Genomic DNA, 22,403 nt, shown 5'->3' on the forward strand with positions numbered 1-22,403 from the left:
GCTGAAACATGGGCACTGGCTCACATGCAGAAAATAAATTTGCTCTAAATCTTAAATTACATAATACAACTAAGATTTCTTAAATTAACAGATACATATTTAAATGCTAAGCCTTTATCAATTACATTGAAAGATGCAAATCTGGAGTTTAAATTAACAAATACATATGATTTCTTAAATTAACAAATACATATTTAAATGCTAAGCCTTTATCAATTACATTGAAAGACGCAAATCTGGAGTTTGTGCTCAGCATTCTATCACCGAAGATGGCTAAAACCTAGATTATACATTCTGGTATTTATTTTGGTATTTTTCAGAGTAGCTTCTGTGAACTCTCTTGCTCTTTTAGTTATTACCTAACTGGATATTAGCTGTTCAGACACCAGAAGACAATGAATACTTACAGGTAACTCCAAAACTGAAGTTCAAGTGATCAAGACTATTCTACAGCCCACATAGAGAATTACCCTCAGAAGCCTAAGAATTATTGCTTACTATTTAACAGAAGCATAAAGTTAAAACCTACAGCTGCTATTGTGTACGATTTTTCTATCATGTTGCATGAAAAGAACATTAATTTTCCACCGACTACAGTGGCTGTTACCCAGCACGGCATCAAGGATCCGGGGCTGGGAGATTTGCTAAGCTGTACATGCATACACAGACCGCAGAGGACACAAATGGAATAAATGAGATGCTCCCAGTCAGCACAGTGACAGGAAGATTCTCCATCTTGAACTGTAAGATTTGAAAGAAACTTATGCTAATCATCATTTTCTGTTTTGCATATACATCAAAACAATTTTCAACTACCTGGCTTGAAAGCAGTTGCAGGATCCTTTGGAGTCCAAGCTTAGTAACACTGATTAGCCCAATAATAAAGCAGCACCCCTCTAGGACTCAAGGATTAGCACGAAGTGTAACAGCCCTACTAGAGTGTGGGTTGGGAGCAAAGGAAGATCTTGGTATTCCACAGAACTGGCCTGGATTCTTCTCTTTGCATAAAGCAAAAGACACTAATCAGCCAGGAGGGGGAAAAAAAAGGAATTTCAAGGTGCTTCGGTCTAGAAATGCTGAGGACATGCGAAGAAAACGGCTGCAGAAGAAACAGCCCATTACATTTTCAATGGCATTAGGATGACTTTGACAGGTGAGAAGCTAGCCAGGAAACCCAAGGAGTAGTGGTTTACTTTCTGAAGGATAGCTTAGTCACGTTAAATTTCCTGCTGCTGTGTTTTAAGACAGAAGTACTGCACAGGAAGTAATCCAGAAAATCGGGAATTACTAGTTCTTGAGAGGAATGTGTTGTCTGAAAAAGTTCATGCAGGTTCCCCAGAACCAAACCAGCGCGCACTGACTGTACCGTCTGCTTTGGGTTTGTACCTGCATGGCTGTTTGTGCTTTATTCCATGATCTTTCAGCCTCAGGATAAAAAGGCTTTGAGATAACAATGCTGAGCAAGAACACACAATTTCTTCCACAGATAAGAAGATTGTAAATAGGTAGTTCCCACTCCTACATCTTCAGATAATGCCATAGCTAAGCACAGTAACTGTGTTACAGCCAAGAGAGCAAATTAATGGTCATAGAGAATTTCACACTCTCTACAGAGGTTGCATCTAATACCCATCCTATGCCAAATGATGAGCTTCTCTACTGGAAATGGCACTCAAGTCACTACATGACCTGTGACAGCAAGCACAAGAAATGCCTGGCTTTCAAGGTGGCATCCTGAACCGTTTTGCTAAACAGCCAGCGTACACAATACTAGTTGCAGGGGTACAGCTTCTAGATCTAAATTGTTTTAAACTGAAGGTTGTTTAATGTACCACTGGTTTAAAAAAAAAAAAACAGCAGCAAAAATCACCACCATCACCACAAAAAGTTTTCACAGGGCAGAAGGCAGAAAATGAGGAAAGAGGAAATAATGATTTACTAGCACCCATGTAGTATCCACCATAGATGAGCAAAAGACTGAAAAGATATGGCTGGAAGCCACCCATCTGTTTAACTAAACCCCTGATTTTTTCCAGATACCAAATGATTATCAGTATCTGGGAGGCCAAATACTCCAGAATAAAGTTGGTACAATGATGGCACAGCTGCTCAATTTATGTATCAGATATACTGAGCTTATAAATGAGCTACCACCTTTTGACCATGGTTCACTATGGCTGACAGATGTCAATTACCTCCATCAGAAAACAGGTAACAAAATGGGAGATTTTATGATGTTTCTAGAATACCTCTAGAATTTAACCAGGCTTCACCTTGATATGCTGAACTCTCAGCCAATGAATAGCACCAGATCCAGCTTCACTGTTGAGTCTCGATGTGTAGGACAGCAAATGTGAGGTGGAAGGAGGGAAAGGAAGAGGAGATTCTATATGAATGTAAGGTTCGCAGTGTGTTTTTAGCGATCACGGTTGGAGGAGAAAGCAGAATAAGCGATAGCGCAGAAAAGAAGAAATAAAGTGATGGGTCAGATTACAAATACCAAGTTGGGATGTGACACAGGAAATGACTGGCTTCCTATCTACTGCCCTTGTGGAATCATTCCTCCTATTCTGGTAGTTACTAGCAACCTAGATATAAATTACATTAAAAGTTTGTGTGTTTGAAACGTTGCCAAGTGTAACACTTGAGGGAGTTATACCGCCTGCTCAGTCTTCTGCCTTCTACCATCTTCATGATCAAAGGGCTCACATTTATTCAAATCAGGACAGCTCTGAGGCTTGTTTTTAAAGAAGTTAGGATCTCAGCACTCCACGTAAAATCCAAGGACTTGTTTACAGGCACAACTTTGGGACAAACAAATGATGCTGTCCCTCTACCTCCTTCGCTGCCTGATGAATGAAGTATTTGGGCCACAGTAAAATGAACCTTATCTGAATGCTACTGACTGAACAAAGGATGGAAAAAGAATATGTAATTAGGAATGGAAAGGGGTAATTAGAACCCAACATTTGAGGAACTGGAGCAAAGTAAGCACCTACTTGACCTCTAGGACCAGAGTCAGATGTAAATCCTGCTTCTCCAGCCTTCTTCACATTGTTTTATTGCTATTTTTGACATGTCATTAATATGCTATTTTCAGAAGTGACTTAAAATATTTTGAATGGTGGAACTCAAATCTCAAATGCTTATCTCCCACTTTCAAGTCTGTCTTTCAAAACTTGGCTCTCTCCCTCTTGCACTTTATTAACTAATGAATCAGCCACTACACATTTCCTACCCCCAAACTCTACATGCAGCAGAGCTTTAAAACCGTTGCATGTGCTGACTGCAAAACTGAATCTCCACATCTGGCATACAGGGCCTCAGAGATGGAGCAGCATACAAAATCTGGTTTGGATGCGTGGGGAGGAGGGGGGAAAAAAAAACCACAAAACACAAACAAAACAAAACACAGAGGGAAATGTTTAACTTGCAGGAAAATCAAAGGCTTAATTTTACATTGTTAACTAATAGGTAGAAATCACTGGCCTACACTTAAAGACTCACAGAATAGCTTCAAATACTTCAGGACTTGTGCTAAATCACAGAATACTGATTAATATTCCAGCCCTCTGGTGCGCATCTACTGTAACTTCTACAGTTATTTAAAAAAGCATGTAGCATTCTTCCTACTTATCAGCTTCCTCCCTCACCCCAAACTTACAAATGATGCATACACTACAGCAAACCCAGCAATGGGGAGAGAACCGATCTCTTTTTCACTGAGAAACCAGTCTGATTCAGGGAGATAAGGCTGGGGCCAGACAATGCTGTTAAGAGTAATTTATCTCCTCAGAGTGTCCACTGACAAAAAACATAAAACATATTTGTCTCTTACGTTCACTAAATTTTCTGCCTAAAAAGTCACAGGATGTTCCTATCCTGCCTATGCTCCTCAACAATACCATTCTCATTGGCTTAAAAAAAGTGGTTTAAAAAATTTGGTAGTGTAAAAGTGTGGAAAAACAAGTAACTAAAATTCCTCTTTGACACTTAGACAGCAAAGTGTTCCAAACAGTCCCATTTAAATATGTACCATCCCATTTCAAATACTGAAGCTCTTCTTCAATTTAAAAAATTTATGACAGCAGATTTTTCTTCATTTTCTTGACAGAGCAGTGTACTTTATTTGATAACTGTGCAAAAGTGGTTTTTTTTTTTAATCAATTTGAGTTCATAATATATTTCTGAATTACCAAAATGGTGAGAATTTAGAACCTGCCATGAGGTCAATTTCACAGATGAAGAAAATTAAACAGAAAGGTGTGGGTTTTGTGAAAAAAACAAACAAGAATTTAATCTAATAGTGAATCAGGCAAGGAAACAAAGCAGCTAGTGATGTTGGAGAGCAGTTCAAAACACTGACTCTTCAGATTAATACTTTCAGAGAAATACTCTTTTCATCCTATTATCAAGTATTTTACACCCTCAATAGTACCATTTATTCAAGACCACGCAGCACAGTGGTAAAAGAACGTTCAGTGAGTGGTGATGCTATTCCACTCCTGTAAGACAACGGCTCAACGTCCTAACCCCCCCGCACACCCCATTAGCCCCATTCTCCATCCCACAGGAATTCCCACCCTCTATAACCCCTCCGACTCTCCCCTCCCATCCCAACATCCCCTGATGTCTTCTACATTGCCCAACTATCGTGGCACAGAGCAGCAGAGGTGATGGCTGGTTCCACACTACGCAGGCCAACTGGAGAGCGGACTGCAGGGAGGTGGGCTACCGAAGTGTTCCTTTGAGTCTCTCTTCCATCCACTTAGTCACAAAACTAATTTATCAGATTTTCAAAGAACTGAATTATTCTTTCCCTGCCAAATGAAAGAATTGATAGACTGGCAGCATGACTGCAGCAGTCAAGTCTCCCAGGAAATCAGACTAGCACAATACCTACAAGCCTCCTGTAACAGCAATTCACTCTCTCCTTTTCTGCCAATCACTGCCAGCAGGAGCTGAGAAGTGTTAGAAAAATGTTGTGCCCTCTCTATAATCAAGACAATTTAATGCACTTTTTATCTCAGAGATGCATCTTCATACTATATTAGTAGATTGAAATTCCAAGACCGCATAGAAGTTCATTTACAGGATTTATACATCATCCTGAGTTGTTTCCCTGCATTCTGCTTCTCCTTATTTCCATCATTTTTAGTCCACAGCGTTGCAGATTTTGGCAGTGGAAAAACTTTACCAACAACTCCAAAGTACTATTTTACTTTTAGCAGAACTGAAAAGCATCGCAACCATTTCAGCCTGAATGCAGAATGTACTCTGGCCATTCCTTTGGTCTAGAATTATATTTTAAGGCAAGTGGAAGGACCACTTTACACCCTTATTGGGTGACAGCAAGCACTCCTGTGAGAAAGAACTCTTTCCATCTCTCCCCAGCTAAGAAACTAATTCTCAGCAAGCACAACAGACAGGGAACTCCTTGTTTCCTCACTGCTGCTGCAATAGCTCTCCCAATTGCTCTGTTACTGTTCCATTACACCCCCCAGAATAACTAACGCATACAGCTTCAAGAGACAGTTGATAATTAGAGCTGGTGTTTTCACACTGTCCCTCGACCATGTTCTAATTCATAGCTTCCAAGTGTTCTCCCCTGCTGCAGACACCTGTACCATACCCCGCTCATTCAAGGAAATTTAAGTATGAAGAAAATAATCCAGCTTTGAGAACAAGACATTTTGAAATAATTTTTTTGAAATAAGCTGCTAGGAAAAAAAAAAAAAAAAAAAAAAAAAGAGTAACAGTTTGCATGTGTGAATAAACATATACTTGATCATAAATCTTGGCTTCCAATTCCAATCAACAGAAGAATAAACACTTCTATGGGGTAGCCATAGCATCGTGTGAAAGCCCTGCAGTTCTCTTCCTCCCATTTTGGTCCAGAGCACATGCACAGTGTGCGTGTTTCAGTATGGAGGCAAGCCTTCCAGATTGGCTTCCCCAGGGAAAAAGGCTATCACTGCTCCTGGAGATTAACTTCCAGAATCAGGACAGTGTTAACTAAACTACAGTTGCTACTAGCTGAAAGGAAACATTATTCAAAACTCTATTTCACCTGCGTGCTTTGACAGAAAGATAAAGACAGTTTTTAAGACCTGGATTTTTCAGCAACTGCCCAGCTAAAGAGCAGCATCGTTTTCACTCACAGTTTTCATCTCTTCTCAGATGGGGCTCTTGGCCTACTGCTCCATGAAGTGGCCTACTGGTTTTTGAGCTCTTTTTAAGACCCAGGAGTAGCTCATTTTATAAAATGTCTGGATTTTATTTTTTGAAGTAAAATTCCCCAGGTTGACTATACTGACTTAGACATTGGTGGAAGTGTGAAGTTTTTGATTTATAGAATTCAGTCTCACTTTGAGTCCTACCGAACAGTATTTCTCTACGTTTAGCCTTAGCTGAGAAGATACAGAAGTTACTAACTTCCATGATCTGCTACTTAATCAATTAGCAGAGGTTACTTAACAAAGCGCACTGGGGAGCTACTGGTCAAACAGACAGACCTCACTATCATTGTATGTTAAAACTCTACCTGTTGGCTAATGCTCATCTACTTACTTGTACCTTTATTAAGAACTGCAGATAGAGATTTCTAATTAACAGACAAGTTGAAGGTGTCCTTCAGATCATCAGCAGCTATCCAAAAAGAGCATATAGACCATAAAAGATGCCCAAAATGCTCACAATAAAACTTGTGACTAGTTTAGTAGTACTACTATGTAATATCATAAGGAATTTAAACTAGGGAAACAAAACAGTTTTGGTGCCTGATTAAAAAAGCTCAACTATGAACTCATCAATTTTGATTCATGTGAACTCAAAACTATTTTGATTTGACAATGGAATTATTAAAACTAAAAGTTATCCACATCTCAGTCAGGCAAGATTCATAGGAATTCTTCCATGTTGTTCTTATCTTCAGTGCATTTTACCCATAACTGATGGACTTCATAATAGAATAATTTCAATTCAAGCTCTGGGTTTCAAAAAACCCCACGGAAAGTGCACTGTCCTGACATACCACAAAATGTTGGCATATTCTAAAATAAGAATATCTCACTCCTAACTTTTTTTTTAAATGCAAACAGGTTTTTGTCAAAGATATCACCTATGCTTACTAATTCGTTTGCATCAGTTAACATTTCTTCCAGTAAGAACTTGTACTTTCCCCTGTGCTGACATTAAAATACAACAAATAACAAAAGATAATTATTTCATTAACGGGCTCTGACAATATTTGCCACCTCAGACTATTACAGAAGCTGATGAATTACTTCCCTATGTATATATGAGGACACAAGTAAATATGAGCACTCTGCCCAAGATTTACAGTAACTACACTGGATGCAAATTTTCTTTAAATGCTGCCTCACAAACAGCTAGTTTTTGTCCACTTGTAGACTGTTTACTTGCTGTGCATATTCAAATTCTTCAAAAAGGTATTAGCCCTGTCCATGAATGCATGAGTGCCACTACATTCTGCATCCGATTTTGCACAAATCACTTCTGTCCAACACCACACTGGTTTTAAGTGGAAACAATCAAACGTTTGTAACTGAGATAGAATGACATCCGCTTTGTATTGTTTCAGCAAGGCTGAGAGAAAAAGAAAGCTGATGTTCTACATGTTTTTCTTCTTTCTTCTGTCAGAGATTCCTAGAAGCACTTCTCTGCCCTTCCAGTCAACCAGACAAATCATTATCAGAAATGCAGCAAAAAGAATCTAACTACCAGTTACAGGTCATCGTAAAGATTCACCTGAGTGTGATGCTTCCTTTTAACTTCATATAGAAGCTTGTTAGACCCCCAAAATTACAAGTTTCTAGATCTTAATGATAGCAGAAAAACTTTCCAAGTGTAACCCCGCAGTATCAGCCTAACAACACAGGCTTTAAGAGAACACTAAGGAGCAGAGCATTTGAGTCCAATACAATTATCTTCAAATACACACGGGCTTATTTTCCTGTTAAATGAAACTACCAGAAGACATTAGCTAAAGCAACAGATTTCTATTCAGTTTGTTTACGAGCAATCTCAAATTGTGGAGCAGAGCTTTCCCATGGCTTCCCTTCCCTTTCCATCCAAAATGTTCTTTTTTGAAACTAGATTACAAACATTTCTTTTGTAACTCTCAGACCCAGTGAGAAAGCCCAGTGTTTAGTCAGTGTAGTTACTACCTGTCATTCCAAGTGTAGTCTTATGTTTATATTTAGAGTTTACAGTTGCTCCAACAAATAACAATTCCAAAAGCAAGTCTCTAGTTGTGGGAGGGATAACAAGCAGGGTTTACAGTTCTCCCGACTTTGTATTCACAGTACAGATTAAAAAATACATTCTTAAAATTTAATAGGTCTAGAGACACAAACAGAATTTTAGAATGTCTAAACAGCAACAGTATTACTGTGGGAAATTGGGGCTTGCAGAAAAAGCATAGTCTTAACTTGAAAAACTGTATTGCTGCTACTGACATAAGTGGGTGCTACAGTTTCAACATTTCTTTACATCCATTTCTTATATCCAGTTTTTTTTTTTTCTTCCAAACACCTGACCAAAGCAAAGGGAAGTCTGCTGCAGAAAGCACCAGATGAAGTCACTTGCCAATTTACAGCTGCCCTTCAAAAACTTGAGAAGTTCTAGATAGAGCACTGATTATTCCATTTTCAATTTCCCATCATCTCAGGTGTTTGTTTGCACAAAACACAAATCCATTACATACCTGAAAAACTTGTTCTTCTGAGGAGGACACAAACAGATCCATTCATTTTGGTTATCAGTATCAACTTTTTGGCTTGCAACAGCCAGGAACATTCTGTCTAAAAGTCTCATGAACAACAGCAAGTCCTACCTAGATAAGACCAGTACCTTCTCTTGGTATTTTTATAATGAGGAATTAAAAAGTTACCTCAAGGGTATTAAAGTACTCGGTATCTTGTACTTTTTTTTTCCTCCATTCAAACAAAAAGTAACAGGTAAGCTTCACAAATAAGGGTGCAATTGGTAAAAGGCTTTATAAATACAGGAGTTGTAACATTTTTATTACCCTGTTTCAAAGAACAGAGCATCTTCAATGTGACAAGTAATGCTTTAAAACATGATGGACTGAAGCAAAAGATTATCCTTATTTTACAAAGATGAACAAAGTACAACCTACAACCTGTCCAATCTGTTAGAAAAGCCAGAATTTATACTCGCCATATCTGGTAATTCAATTTAGAAAGTGGAAGCCTTCAAGTGTTTCTGTTGCTCTGAATGACAAGAGAGCTCTGAAGTCTAATACTCTTTCAGGTACAGAGAAACTATACTACGGTATCTGAGGCTGCAGTCGTTAAGTCACAATATAAAAAAAGGGGTATTTATCGCTCAAGTACAGAGAGGTTGTAAGCTTGTTATAAGAAGTGGGGCAAATAAACATTATTCTCATAAAATAGGTACCGAAGAGAGGAACAAAATGCACTGACTTCTTGACTTTGCTTTGCTGTTTGATGTAAGGGCTACTGTTCTCCACTCCAGTCCAGCAAATTACTTCTATAAAATTTAACCTTTAAAACTGTTTCTCCTGCCACTGAAATACTCATGGAAATAAAAGAACTACCACATTTAAAAGATAGGTTAGCAACCTGTAAGCATGCTTAGCAAGCCTACTTCTGTTGCAGATAAGAGATGCAACCTGTGTCTCATTTTAAATGCCCCTGACCTTCTTTAACTTCTAGCCTAATAAACCTTAAGGAGAGATGAATATGGCAGTGATTGCTTAATTCTCCCCAGTCATCTTCAGGTAGATGATCCAACTACTGAACTTACTGGAGTTTGTTTGGGATTTTTTTTGGGGGGGGAGGGGGGGGGGTGGTTTTATTTCAGTTTAAGAAATGCAAAACCCCCATTGACTATATTCACTGAAGGACTTGCACTGTGCGACTCAACTTTAAGACGAATAGAGCATTCACACAACACAAAGCATCTCCAATTGTCATTCAAAGCCAGCCTATGAGCGATGGCTTTGAATCCATCTACACAGATCTCTAAGCATAAGGGCCTGTTTCTGAATCATATTCCATTTCATACAGGGTAGAATGGGGAGAAATAGAACAAAGAGAATCCATCCATTAGAGATCCTTAGCCTACATTTCCCTCCTGATGGTTAAGAGCTACATACATTTCTCTGCAAAACAGCAAGAGGCCACAAAAGAAAAAATAATTCTACCAAAGGCTCTCCTCCCTTTTTTTATTATAAAGAGACCCAGACATGCTCCCCTCAGCCCAAGAGTATCTGGATCAATTCAAACACCTCTTTCAGCAGCAGTCATATGCTCCCCAAACTGGAAACACTGCCAACCCAGCTTCAATTTCTGAAGCTGTAATCCTGAACAGAAATGAATGCAACGGTTCATAGCGTCAAGAGACCACACAACACAGTCTGTTTGGTATCACTACTTACAGGGAGACTTCTGCTGCCAAGCATCTATCAGGAGGTCTTAAACACTCCGAACAGTCCTGATGAGTATGGATGAGGCTTACTGCCCACTTCCCAGTATTTCCCAGCTACCAGTTCTGTTATCATCGCATTGTTAGCAGCAGGTACAGTACAGCTCAGTTCTAACTCAAGTTAAACTTCTGAGTTAGTTACTAGGGTGCTGCCACATTTAGGGAGCTGTAGGTCACCTACAATGCTGCAAACTCCACCCCTTAACAAAAAGCAGGGTAGGAGTCATACTACAAATGGTTCTTCCCCAAATTCAACCAAAGCTCAGCAAAATTAGCTGCTCAGCTGCAAGGTTATGAAGAATCCCAATTATTTTAAGTGAACCTGAAAAGTATGAAGCATGACTGCATGTATTACCCTAAGTTCATCTGGCACTGAAAGAAAGAGGCTGGCATACAAAGGTATTAGGCAAGTATAAGGGATCTAAAGAAAAAAAAACCAAACAAAAAACCCAGCAAGAAAAGCACACCCCGAGATAACACTAAGGCCATGGTGGAGGGAAACAGTAGACAATAGTATCAATCCAGTCTTGCACTGAGAAACAAAACCTAAACAAGAGGCCTGTTATACTGTCATGCCTAAATTCTTTGCTTACCATTTTTGTCTGCATTTGAAACCATTAAGCTGGAACTGAACAGGGGAAAAAAAAATTTACTCCAGAGCTACAGACTAGGAATACTAACTGCTTGCTGTTTACCCATAAAATCCCATGACAAAACTAAACCCTTTAGGAAGACAAGTCAAGCTATATTGAGCTATAAAGCTCAATCATGAAATAAAAGTGCATTGAACATCGAATATTCTCTCAACATGCTAAGAAACCACAATTATAACCAGATGTGTGAGTGTAAGGATATGGATATTGTTTATACAGCTGCAGAAAATAAGGAATGCAAGACAGCAACATCAATAAAAGTGTCCTAATTAAATGCAAGCTGCTAAAACACAGCAGGCCTCGCAGAGTAGCATTTCCTTCATAAAAATTTGGATTTAGTGACAAGATGTTCCCCAATATAAAGTGGTAAGTTGAAAGAAACACTATTTAAGAAACTGGGTCATCCAGTAAATGCATAAAAGTGTAGTGATGCTACCTTTTTCCATATCAAAATGCAGGTGAGAGAAGGCTGTCTTGTTTTTCTAGAAAAAGTTCATATAATCCCCTGCCCCCACTCATTAAAAAGTCATGTAATATTTTGAACTACCAAAACCTTTATTTGATATTTAGTAAGAGTCTATCTACTCTGCAATCAATGAGATTGTGAAAAAGGCAAAAGCAAAGCAATATAAAAAACCAGTCAATCAAGTACTTCCTTTGCTCATGTCACCCCTGTATTTTTAAGGCCATGTTAATTCTAGAACATCTACAGGACAGTATCACAAGGAGATGAGTGTACCTGGATATTAATTTATGTATACCTAATTCTGTGTTCCCATATAACATAAAAAGCTCTTATCATCAGCCTTCAGTGAGATCAAAAGATCAACCAACATTTCTATTCAAAAACTAGGGAATGGCCAGGTAGGTAGGAAGGGGACACAATAAGGAAGCAAAGAAGGAAAAGTCAGCCAAACCAGTAGAAAACAGGAAATTATATTAGTCCTCAAAGTTCTGAGAAAAGAGGGTTTCTACAATAATCTTTCTGCCAAAAGTTCCCCTCTAACAGCTAGAATCACACCTACCTATAAACCCTATACAAGTTTCCATCTACAGCTACAGTACACTGAACCTCCAATATTTATACTACTTAAAAACTTACAAAATTGAAGGGAAAATGCTCTTTAGGACAATCTTAAATTGGAGGGGGGCTCTAAACGGACATAGGAACAATTATAAAATGCATCTCTGTTACCTACATAAAATGTAAGATAGATGTACATTAAGATAGTGAAAGTTCTTTATTGTGCTTGTGAAGGACAAGTTCTACGTCCGTCACTTCTCATGTAATCCCAAGAACTAGAGTGTAAATTAAAAGCAGAAGTCTGAAAAAGTCTTGTTTTCACAGCTCTTTTCTTTTGGTAACAGCAGCTTCAAGGCAAGTGACACCCAAACTTCTGCATTTGGAATTTCAAATGATTTAACTGAAAGGACTTGTGAGTTTTAGGAACAACCATGTGGAAGTTTTAATCTTCAAGAAAAAGGAACGACATTGGATAAATACTTATCCATCTCAGGCATAAACTCAGTAACTTATGTGAGAACATAGATGAAAATAGCAGAGGTCTGGTATGAGTAGTTAGAGAATTCCTCCTCTTCAGTTTTCAAAAACAACAGACAATACAAGATTTTGATTCTTAAATTTATTTTTAGCAGGATATGTGTACTAACGGATGGTGACATCATTAGAAGATAGGTCCATGTCCCCCACCTGCAACAGAAGCTAGACAGATGTTAAAGAAAACAATTTAAGAGTTAAAGGTGACACTACTTACCCAGAGCAGACTTATGAAAGTCACCTACTAAGCAGTACAGTTAGCTTTTTATGCAGACACGATAGCTCATATTGTTTATCTGTTGTCCAAATTTCCTGTCAAGTTTTAATGCATACATTACCTTGATTTTGATGGGAATCGTGCACTTTGTTTAGAAATAACTATTAGAAAACCTCTTATTTTTAAAAAAGTACTCATGGAAAGACTGGTTATTCCAAGTTACTTACCTGTACATTTTCTTCAGAAGACAAAAGATCTGCACATTTAGGTTTAAAGCTCCCATCTGAAGTTTAGTCAGCAAGAATTGGCCAGGAATTCAAATTCTAATACTGTTAAACCAGGTCAACAGTAGGTAACATTTCTAGATTCCACTAAGAATACAACCACTTGTTTCTTACCATACCTGGGTGTTTGACAAAGCAATAAGGTAGGATCTCAGCAATATACTCACAGATGGGTGATACTAATTCAGAAAGAAATGAAGACTTGATATGTTACAACCCAGAGACTGTGTTCTCCTCAAAAAAATGTCAATAGCCAAAAGTAACAGGAGGAAACAGCTTGTCTAGATCAAATGAATTTCACCAGAAACTGAAGTTGAACAGCAAAACTCGGGACAGACAATTTAGGAAAGACATTCTCAAAGAATTAGGTGACAGGCCCTTTCCCAGTGCTATTTCAAATGAGAAGCCAAGAAACAAGGCTCAATCTGAGGTATGGTATTTCCCAAAACTGTAAAAACAGAGTCCTTGCTTCAGAAAACAAGTTCATCTGGCTACAGGTGTTTAGTATTTACATCAAAGATAATTTTTTTTACTTTTAAGAAATGGCTAAGAAAACCTCAAACAGAGAAACTAAGTCAGCTGGCCCTATATACAGCATCATGAAGACCTCCTGATCTGACATTTCAAAACTTCAAATGCTTACCAGCCTGCATTTCCCAATGCAAAAGGCACTACTGGTAGTGAGCATAAAGTTACTTCACTCATCTTAACACAAGCTTCGAAACTTGATTTTAAGGTTCTTTTTCTTTACAATCTCTTGGCTCACAGCTCTTTATTAGTACCTTGGGTTGATACCATCTTGGCTCACAGTTCTTTATTTGTAACCTGCATTTATACCACACTGGCAGTACACCGTTCTTCAGTGTACCTCAACATCCTAGGACTTAATCTGTTTAAAACAGACTGCTACAGATACTGAAGACTGGCTCCTGCTTTCTGAAGAAAGACCTCTGAAACCAGTCTGAAACTGGAAGTGTGCTGTATTAGAATGAGATTCTTTAACAGTTTAAATAATTCAGCCAAGAAACCCAGTTTTAAGGACCATGACAGCCTGGGAATAAGCAAATGCTTTCTCTTACAGCTATGAACTCTTTGATCTAGTAATACTGAAAAATTAAACTGTTTTGTATTTGTTGAAAACAACCAACAAGAATGGAATCTCTTCACAGCTGTACTCCATTTGTAATTTCTGATTAATTGAGCTCTTTTGTTTTTACAGAAGTCTAAATCTGTCTCAAGGACCAAGCCACTGCCTTTTGAGCAACTCACTATCCCAATGGTCTACTATACCTCAACAGAGTCTAATTGCTGGTAATGATTCACAAAAAGAAGTGAGTGTTTCAAGACAATCAATCCTACACTGGTACTATGGGACTCATCCTTCAAACACATCACACACACACCCCCAAGAGAAGGTAGGGCAGGTGATTAAAAGCTTAAAGCTTCCTGGTTTTTAATCACCGAGGTTCCATTGTGAGGTTGGATCAGTTGCTACTGCAATCAGCACTACCATGCATACCATCTATCTTACGTGAAGTTGGTTGATGTTCTTCCCACAGGATAAACACAGTGAAGTTGATAGGAAGAACCTTCATCAATTGCTTTTCTGCGAGGCATAGAGCAAAGGAAGTAAGTCAGGAAATAACAGTAGTCTAGGAATGACACAACTGATCTGAATGATCACTTCAGCTACATTATGAACAGCATATTCCTGAACATAGACACCACAAAACCCAAAATCAAGTTATGGAAGGGTAAAGAAACCACAGAGTAAAGAACATCTCGACAGGTCTGTATGATATGAAACCTGAAGAGCAATTAATTTGTGCACCATGTAAGGATTACATGCATATGCTGCAGTTACAGGGCGCTGCAATTGTTCAGCTATCTCCCCTTGCAAAAGCATGCAGCTTCAGTTCTATTACTCTAATACCCAACTTAGTGCTGGAACCTATGTGTCGAAGCAGAGATGAGATTTGGGAATCAGCGGACATGAAATTATGGATCTATTTAGGATACATGGGGTGTTCAACAGGAGGCTTGACAGTATTATGCGTCAGAAAAGGAAAAACAGATGACTGGTAATAGCAAAGAGCAGAATAACTTAGGAGATCATTTGCTCATAACAAGTTGTTCACTCTGCATCCTTTTTTTATTAATGATTTGTCCTGTCCTAATGGTGCTGGTACTACAAATGCTCCTAACCACCTGTGTTAGAGACTGTAGAACCTAAAACCACATTTTACTGGATTTAATGGATGCTTGAGTCAGGTTAAAAAGTTGTGCTAAAACCAGTAATTAAATTCTTATCCTTTAAGTGCCTTTGCAAAGCTACAACTACCAGAAAGATAATTCTATTCACAAAAAGGGTATTACTAAACAATGTAATACACAACTAAAACGTAAAACAATGAATGAAAATAACAAGAAAAAAAATTAAGAATTAAGTTTGTACCATTCAGGATAAGACTTTCTATCCATATTATTAAAACTAAGTCTGTATATATAATGAAAACTGAATAGGCTGAAAACCAGGAAGACAAACACTGAAGCAGTGACAGTTGTAACATTACCTAATGTTGAGCTGGTTTAATAGATTTAGAACACTAGAACAAAAAAAAAAATCTTGTTATAAATGTGCTGGAAGCAAAGACCTAACAGTGGTGATTAAATATTTACCTTTGGAAAGAACATTTGTTTAGGCAAACTAAAAACATTTGCAAGAACAAGCTTTAGTGAAGAATGGACTAAAACAAAACATTACGCACTTCCAGCTTATGCTCTTTCTCTGCAAGGAATTCTTTCTGACATCGGAGAAAGTCCGACAACATTCGAGTTAGCTGTTTTCTATCATCTATTTCAGCTGCCAACCTGCCATTGTAATCCGCCAGCAACATACATGCATCATCTACCATTTTGGAAAGTTGCTCTCCAGATTCCTTATCTAAAAAGCAAGCAGAGAAAAACAAGGAAAGTATGATTTCATTATATACTGTTAAGTTCTCAGAACAGCATTTCAGTTACTGGATCCCCAACCCTCACCTGTTATTCTGTCTAACAGGGACACATCTTGGACCTCTATAGGCAAAGAAGCTATTCTCTGATGAACTGCTGCATCCCCAGAGGCAGCATTTTCTAGTTCTTGTAATGCTCTAATGAGATCTGTGGTCTGAAAAAAGCATGCAAGATTGAGAACTAGTTTAAATAAACAGATCCTAGTACAAAACAGTATTTCACAATAAGCTTATGGAATGATTTTGATGGTAATTTTAAAAGCATTTATGGTATCAGCATTATAGCAACATTTTATCCCCTCTCAGACTGAAACCAAAACAAAACTAAGCTATTCATTCTCAGAAAAGCATTGCAGTGCTCCTAGTTTTAAATGTCACCTTGCTAAAATAAGATTTTTCATATAAATTCTTGGTACAGGACTGCAAATCTTATTTTTGACAGTAGTGATTGTTTTACAGTACCTTTCATTTTACTATACATTTTTGAAATTATTTTTCTTGTAGTTTTGGCTTCACTATCACATCAGACTAGATCAGTGCACTTCTTTTGGAAGTAGGGCTGATGTTCATAGAAGCCCAGATGTCTATTACAGAGAACCATACTAAGTTGTGATTGTTCGAGGACACTCATTCCTTGCCACACCAAAAAGCCTTCTGAGATGGGGCAGTACCATAACAAAAAACCCTACAGGAGTTATAAGAGTCGTAACAATGCAAGACAGACAAGAACTTCTCAAACATCATGATTGTAACATTGAGAAATATTTTACTGATAAACCAATAACAATCCTGTTCTAATAAAAGGTGTTACTGGTTACACCCTGGAAACCAAATGAGAAGCAAAAATACTGTAGAAACTAATGCTGAAATCCTGATTTGGACAAAACTGGATATATACTTCACACATTCCAGTTTGGTGTTAAACTGACTAAAGTTACAGCACACTCAACTTCTTAGCTCCACTTGTAACCTAAAGTACTGTGAAGAAAAGTTTCTGGTGTAGTCACCCTTGCTCAGAAACAGCCTCTCATTAAAGAGAAAAACAGAGACCGTTCAAAAACAACAGTAACCGAAAAACTCTGTAACAAACCATATGCAATACAGAATTTTATAAACGTGCTTACCTGTGGAGGTTCAGTGGGAGAACTTCGAGGTGAACAGTTATTTTCATCAACTTTTATCTGTTCGTATGTGCGCTTCCTCACCTTTCTGTCTCCATCTAAACGAAAACAGAGGAGTCAGAGAAACAGTATTTCAAACAAGAGACTGAATCTTCATACACACACAAAATACTTACACAAAGCTTGCCTAAGTTGTTCTAATACATCATTTTCATAAACAGACCTTTCTTCCCAGATAGAGAGCACTCGGCCAAGGTGTTTCTTACAACTCTCATCAGACTCACTGTTACAAGAAAAAAAAGCAAAAGTACAGCACTGTCATATGATTATCTTTCACAGAAGGACCTTTGATAAAGTACCAGAAGTCCAGTAATCTCAGAAAATAACAAAATCACATTTTAAAGAAAGCAAAGACCAGTTCAAGATTTCTTAGCGGCATACTTTGATAAAGTACCAGAAGTCCAGTAATCTCGGAAAATAACAAAATCACATTTTAAAGAAAAGAAAGCAAAGACCAGTTCAAGATTTCTTAGCAAGCACATAAAAAAGCCAACGCCCAATTCCCTCTTTCTGTTTGCCTTCTCAATCCATAAATCTGTAGGTCTGTAACCCTATTATGCAAACACTGCAAATAGGTTTGTGTGGCTTCAACAGCTGTGTATCATGTGAAAATAATTCTGTATCAAGACTCTAGCATCCTCATGCAATAAGATGAATGGCTACTGGGAAAAAACAAATCATGCAACACTAGTAATGAAACATATCAAACTGTTGTAGCATATAAACACAGACTGAAAGAAGGTCTTAGGGCATAACTAACAGCTTTCTAAGGCAAAAGGGACTGAATGCGTATGAATTTACTACATAACTTCATCCAACATCATTAAGACTATCCAAGATCAAAAGAACACTGAATAAATTGAATTAACAAGACTTCAAGTACAGAAATAGCACACAAGGACTAGCTGGGTCAGAAGCAATGAATTGAAGACTTCTCTAAATCCTCTTCAAATACAGTATGATGAAGGACACTGCACATAGCAGTTTACTGTACCTTGAAACATGCTTAAAAGCCTCCACTATTACTGGAGCAAAGTCTTTCGTAAATTCTGGTCCTTTCCTTTTGCTGTTCTGTATGACATCATTGGCCAAATACAGGAATGTCAGCTTCCTATTTGGTTTTGCTAATAAAAAGAGCAGTAAACAAGAATAATTAGAAATTTTAGTTCCTCCAATCTATTTACACACATTCATACTAAACACAAAAAACCTAAATCAAATGTGTTTTTCCTATTCTCATTACTGCTTACAGCATTTCACTCTAATTTTGTACTTAAAAATGTGAAAATACTTTGGTCACCCATTGGCTTTTCTCTCTTCTGCTCAGATTCTTCCTCCTTCATAATATGACACAAGTTCCCTCTAGCCTCATCTCCAAAGAGAAAAAAACATGACATTCCCAAGTGTTCTTCAGCCCCCAACTATTTTCAGGTGTTTTCTTGAGCCCAATGTGATTTGTCTCTTGGTAGCCTTCATAAATTTCTTCCATGTACTTTAGCTTCCCTTTGAGCCTCCATAAATTTCTTACATACACCCATTATTAAATCCCCTGACAAGGTGCTTCACAGATCCGCAATCATTCATGTGAAGAACCTCCTCCTTTCAGTTTGAATTTCACTCAGTCTTGTATAAGCACCCCTCATTCTTGTATTTGAGCAAACTGAGCAGTCAATCCCGAGTCAATCTCTCCATATCACTGTGATACTCCCCTCACTCATCTCCTAATCATTAAAACACCCATGTGTCTGCAGCTGTAATAGCAAGAAAACATTTTCCAGAATCACTTTCAGGCTGCTGCAGGTCTCTCTTCTCCAAGCGTCTTAAGAATTTTACCCCATTCCCATTAACGTGCAATAGATTACAAGCCTCCAATTTACAAGTTGCCTTTGAAAACCTATTGCATGTTTTCTAAGTATTCCTACTCAGGCATTTTCATTTACCATCACACTTCATATAATCTTCACCTTCTACAGGTTTCTCAGAGCTGCAACTCTTATTGTGCACTTTAACCTTGCATTAACACCAGAAAAACTTTCAGCATCCATTACCACCACACAGTCTCGGTAGGTATGCTCCGACTTTAAAAAAGGTTTCTCCTGCAAGACAAGATTTAAGATTTTTCTGCCCTCTTGAGGAAAGTAGCACTATGGTAAAGCAAATCAAGCATTTCCTAAAACTCGTGCTTAGTACCCAATATGATTTGATTTTGTCAATTGCCATTGCACCCTCTCAAATATGCAGAAACAGTACCCTCACATACAAACAAAATTCAATGTTGATATGCTTCCATTCTAAAGAAATGTTTTGGGGAATAAATTTTGCACTATATAAAGACTTCTCTGAAGGATTGCTCCTTGCAGTATTGAATTTTTCCCATCCTCTTGGACAGATGTATCCAACAAGTAAAGAGTTCTGGATTAAGTGGGGAAAAAAACCCCGTGCATTAAAGGTAAAAATGCACCTCTCTTAGAATCAAGGCAAACTAAAATGCAGCGAAAAAGAATTAGTTTGGAAGTCCTGGATCTATTAAAAGTCTGCTCCAAACAGTGAAGTCACTACATGCACACACTCAGGAAATTCAACTATTTGAGGTCAAAATCTGGCTAAATTAAAATGTAGATTTTTCTGAACTTATACTACTTAATTCCTGTATTAAAAATTGACTAACAATATAGCAACACTTCTACCTATGTTTCAGGTAAATCCTAGTTCTGACACATATAAAGCTTTGAATTATTCAAACAGAATATCTTAGAAAACACATCTTGTCTCACAGATACACCAAAATTAACTAGCATTTACCAAAGCTGACCCTGACATCCCCCCCTGCCCCCTTTCTTAAGTGAGCCCAGAATTAGGACTCAAAACCTAATGAAGCAGACTGTTCCCCATACTACATTTTCCGAACTGCATGCAGGATATGTCCTTGTCCACCCATTTCACAGAAAAAAGGTCACGTTTTCATCCTCAGTGATGTAACTCATTTGTGACAGATGCAATTTCCTTGTTTCCAACAAGTAACCAAATCAACTGAGCTGGTAAAGACAGGAGATGTATGCAGTGCCATGAAGTCAGGTGATGTTGATTGTCACAAAGCCTAGACTTTATCTATTCACTACAGTAAACAGAGTAATATTGTGTATTTGGAAAAACCATGCTAAAACCCAGAAAAATTACTTTCAGGCTTACTTCCTCTAGTATTACCTTTTCAGATTCCTACTACAATACAACAGAAACAAAGCTGCATTTAATGAACAAAAATCCTCAAAACACTATTAAGCTATCTGTGGCTTTGGTTACAAATTCAACTAATATTCTACCTTTATGTTCACAAAGAATATTGTGAAGTAAAATTTAACTCCTCTTGCTGTAAGAATGCTCTGTGCAAAATGCCAAAGCTAAAAATTACCTACTACTCTCACAAAGCGTTCCCTTTCACTTCACAAATCTTCAGGAGTTGCATACTGGCCTACTACTTCTTTGCCTTACAAGAGACTGAAGTGTAATATAACCTTTAGCAACTGAGGTTGACAACTCTGAGCTGAAAAAACCCAAATGCTCTATTAGTTACTATGACTGTAAATTAACTATAATACAAAATTAAATTCCAGAGACGAGATAAATGTGTTCTGAAAAACATTATCTGTTTTAAGCATCACTCTTCAGTAACAGCGACACTAACTTTTCAGCCCTGGGCTTTGATATACCTCAGAACACCAAAATGGATCAAAGAACAGTTAGACTATTTCACAGTGTCATTGACACATGGGAAGGCTATTAGCAAAAGCACTTTTACTGACAGAAGAAAATGAAAGAAAAAAGGTATGAACTTAGGTTAAAAAAAGGATCTGAAAGGCACATACTGCTAGAGCGTACAGTGTTAGAAGTAGGTAGCTCACAGTATTTCTGGTACACAAACAGTACGGTATGCAAACACAAACTACTAAGAAAGCATCCATGTTGGATTGAGTCATCTTTTCAGAAGCTCTGTGCAGTGTTCACGTAACTCTTCTGCTTGCTTCGGTTAGATTTACCATTTACCCACCAAAGCAGCTCCCTGAAGTGCTGAATTCTGAAATATTTTAACAGGTCAATGGAGCTGGCTGATATAAGGGCCAATATTAAACAGATTACTCTTAAAGCATCCACAAAGAAACTAACTGGGATTGGCAACTTGCAGCTGAAGTGAAGTCTGTCCTGAAAACATATCTGACATTTAAATGCCAATGAATACTCCACAGCTATTCATGGTATTTCACCTGCAACTAGTGTAATCAGGCATCTATGGTGGAGAGATTTACCATCCTCATTATCAAGTCTTAAGTTTTCAGCAATCTATACTTCTTAGGAATGCATACTTGTTAGCCTGGCCTGGGTATTTCTGGTTCTTTACCAGTCCAATATAGATGCCCTGACATTGTATGCTTAAGTCCATAACACTTGGAGAACTCTAACACTGAAGAGCCAACATTTCAGTGCAAGAAACTCTAGTATTTTACCTTGGAAAGCAGTAAGCATGTTGTTTTCACTGAGGTTAACTCTGGCAATCAAAGCCAACATAATCACCTGTATTTGTCTTCTCCCCAATTACCTCGTGGCATTGGAAATAGAGCTCCCATGAAGATTGCTAGAAACACGCCCATTAGTTTCATGCTGTTCTATATTTCTTCCCTAGAGCTGAGAGAGATTTGCCGTCTTTGATATACAAGAAGAAACTACAGAGAAACACACAGGCAATAAGGGATTTCACTTACAAGTGTACGGACTATTGACCCATCTGAAAATGTTGAATCAGGCTTTAGTGTTCTACACACTGGCTCTGCTATGCCAACTGACCTTGAATTAAAATATAATTTAACCAGAGGTTTTGAGAAAATGAGCATCAGTAGGTTAAAAATCCCACAACACTTATCAGTACTAAATGGTTTCCTTTTAACTAAAGTTCTCTAATACAGATTCAAATAAAGATTTGGCTCAACTGCTTCTGAATTGCATTAGTCTA

At 37.9% G+C, this 22,403-nt stretch overlaps 1 protein-coding gene across 3 annotated transcripts in view; it reads right to left on the bottom strand.

Moving 5' to 3' along the window:
• The window catches only part of RPRD1A (regulation of nuclear pre-mRNA domain containing 1A), a 38,473-nt gene extending 16,366 nt beyond the window's left edge, over positions 1-22,107 (bottom strand). Inside the window, exons 1-7 of one of the 3 annotated variants that reach the window (XM_035895474.1) lie at positions 21,993-22,081; positions 18,396-18,525; positions 17,518-17,624; positions 17,345-17,439; positions 16,249-16,375; positions 15,975-16,150; positions 13,754-14,812 (exon numbers count right to left, since the gene is read on the bottom strand). In XM_035895474.1, the coding sequence (XP_035751367.1) occupies positions 14,801-14,812; positions 15,975-16,150; positions 16,249-16,375; positions 17,345-17,439; positions 17,518-17,624; positions 18,396-18,525; positions 21,993-22,053 (708 nt within the window). In that variant the 5' untranslated portion in view covers positions 22,054-22,081 and the 3' untranslated portion in view covers positions 13,754-14,800. Of the gene's footprint in view, positions 1-13,753; positions 14,813-15,974; positions 16,151-16,248; positions 16,376-17,344; positions 17,440-17,517; positions 17,625-18,395; positions 18,526-19,341; positions 19,370-21,992 lie in introns of those variants that run through there. The other 2 variants (XM_035895472.1, XM_035895473.1) reach the window with 2 other exon arrangements.
• Between the last annotated feature and the right edge of the window lie 296 nt (positions 22,108-22,403).

The sequence above is a fragment of the Egretta garzetta genome, unplaced genomic scaffold (genome assembly GCF_000687185.1).
Source record: "Egretta garzetta isolate BGI_Z169 unplaced genomic scaffold, ASM68718v1 scaffold405, whole genome shotgun sequence".
Lineage (NCBI taxonomy): Eukaryota > Metazoa > Chordata > Aves > Pelecaniformes > Ardeidae > Egretta > Egretta garzetta.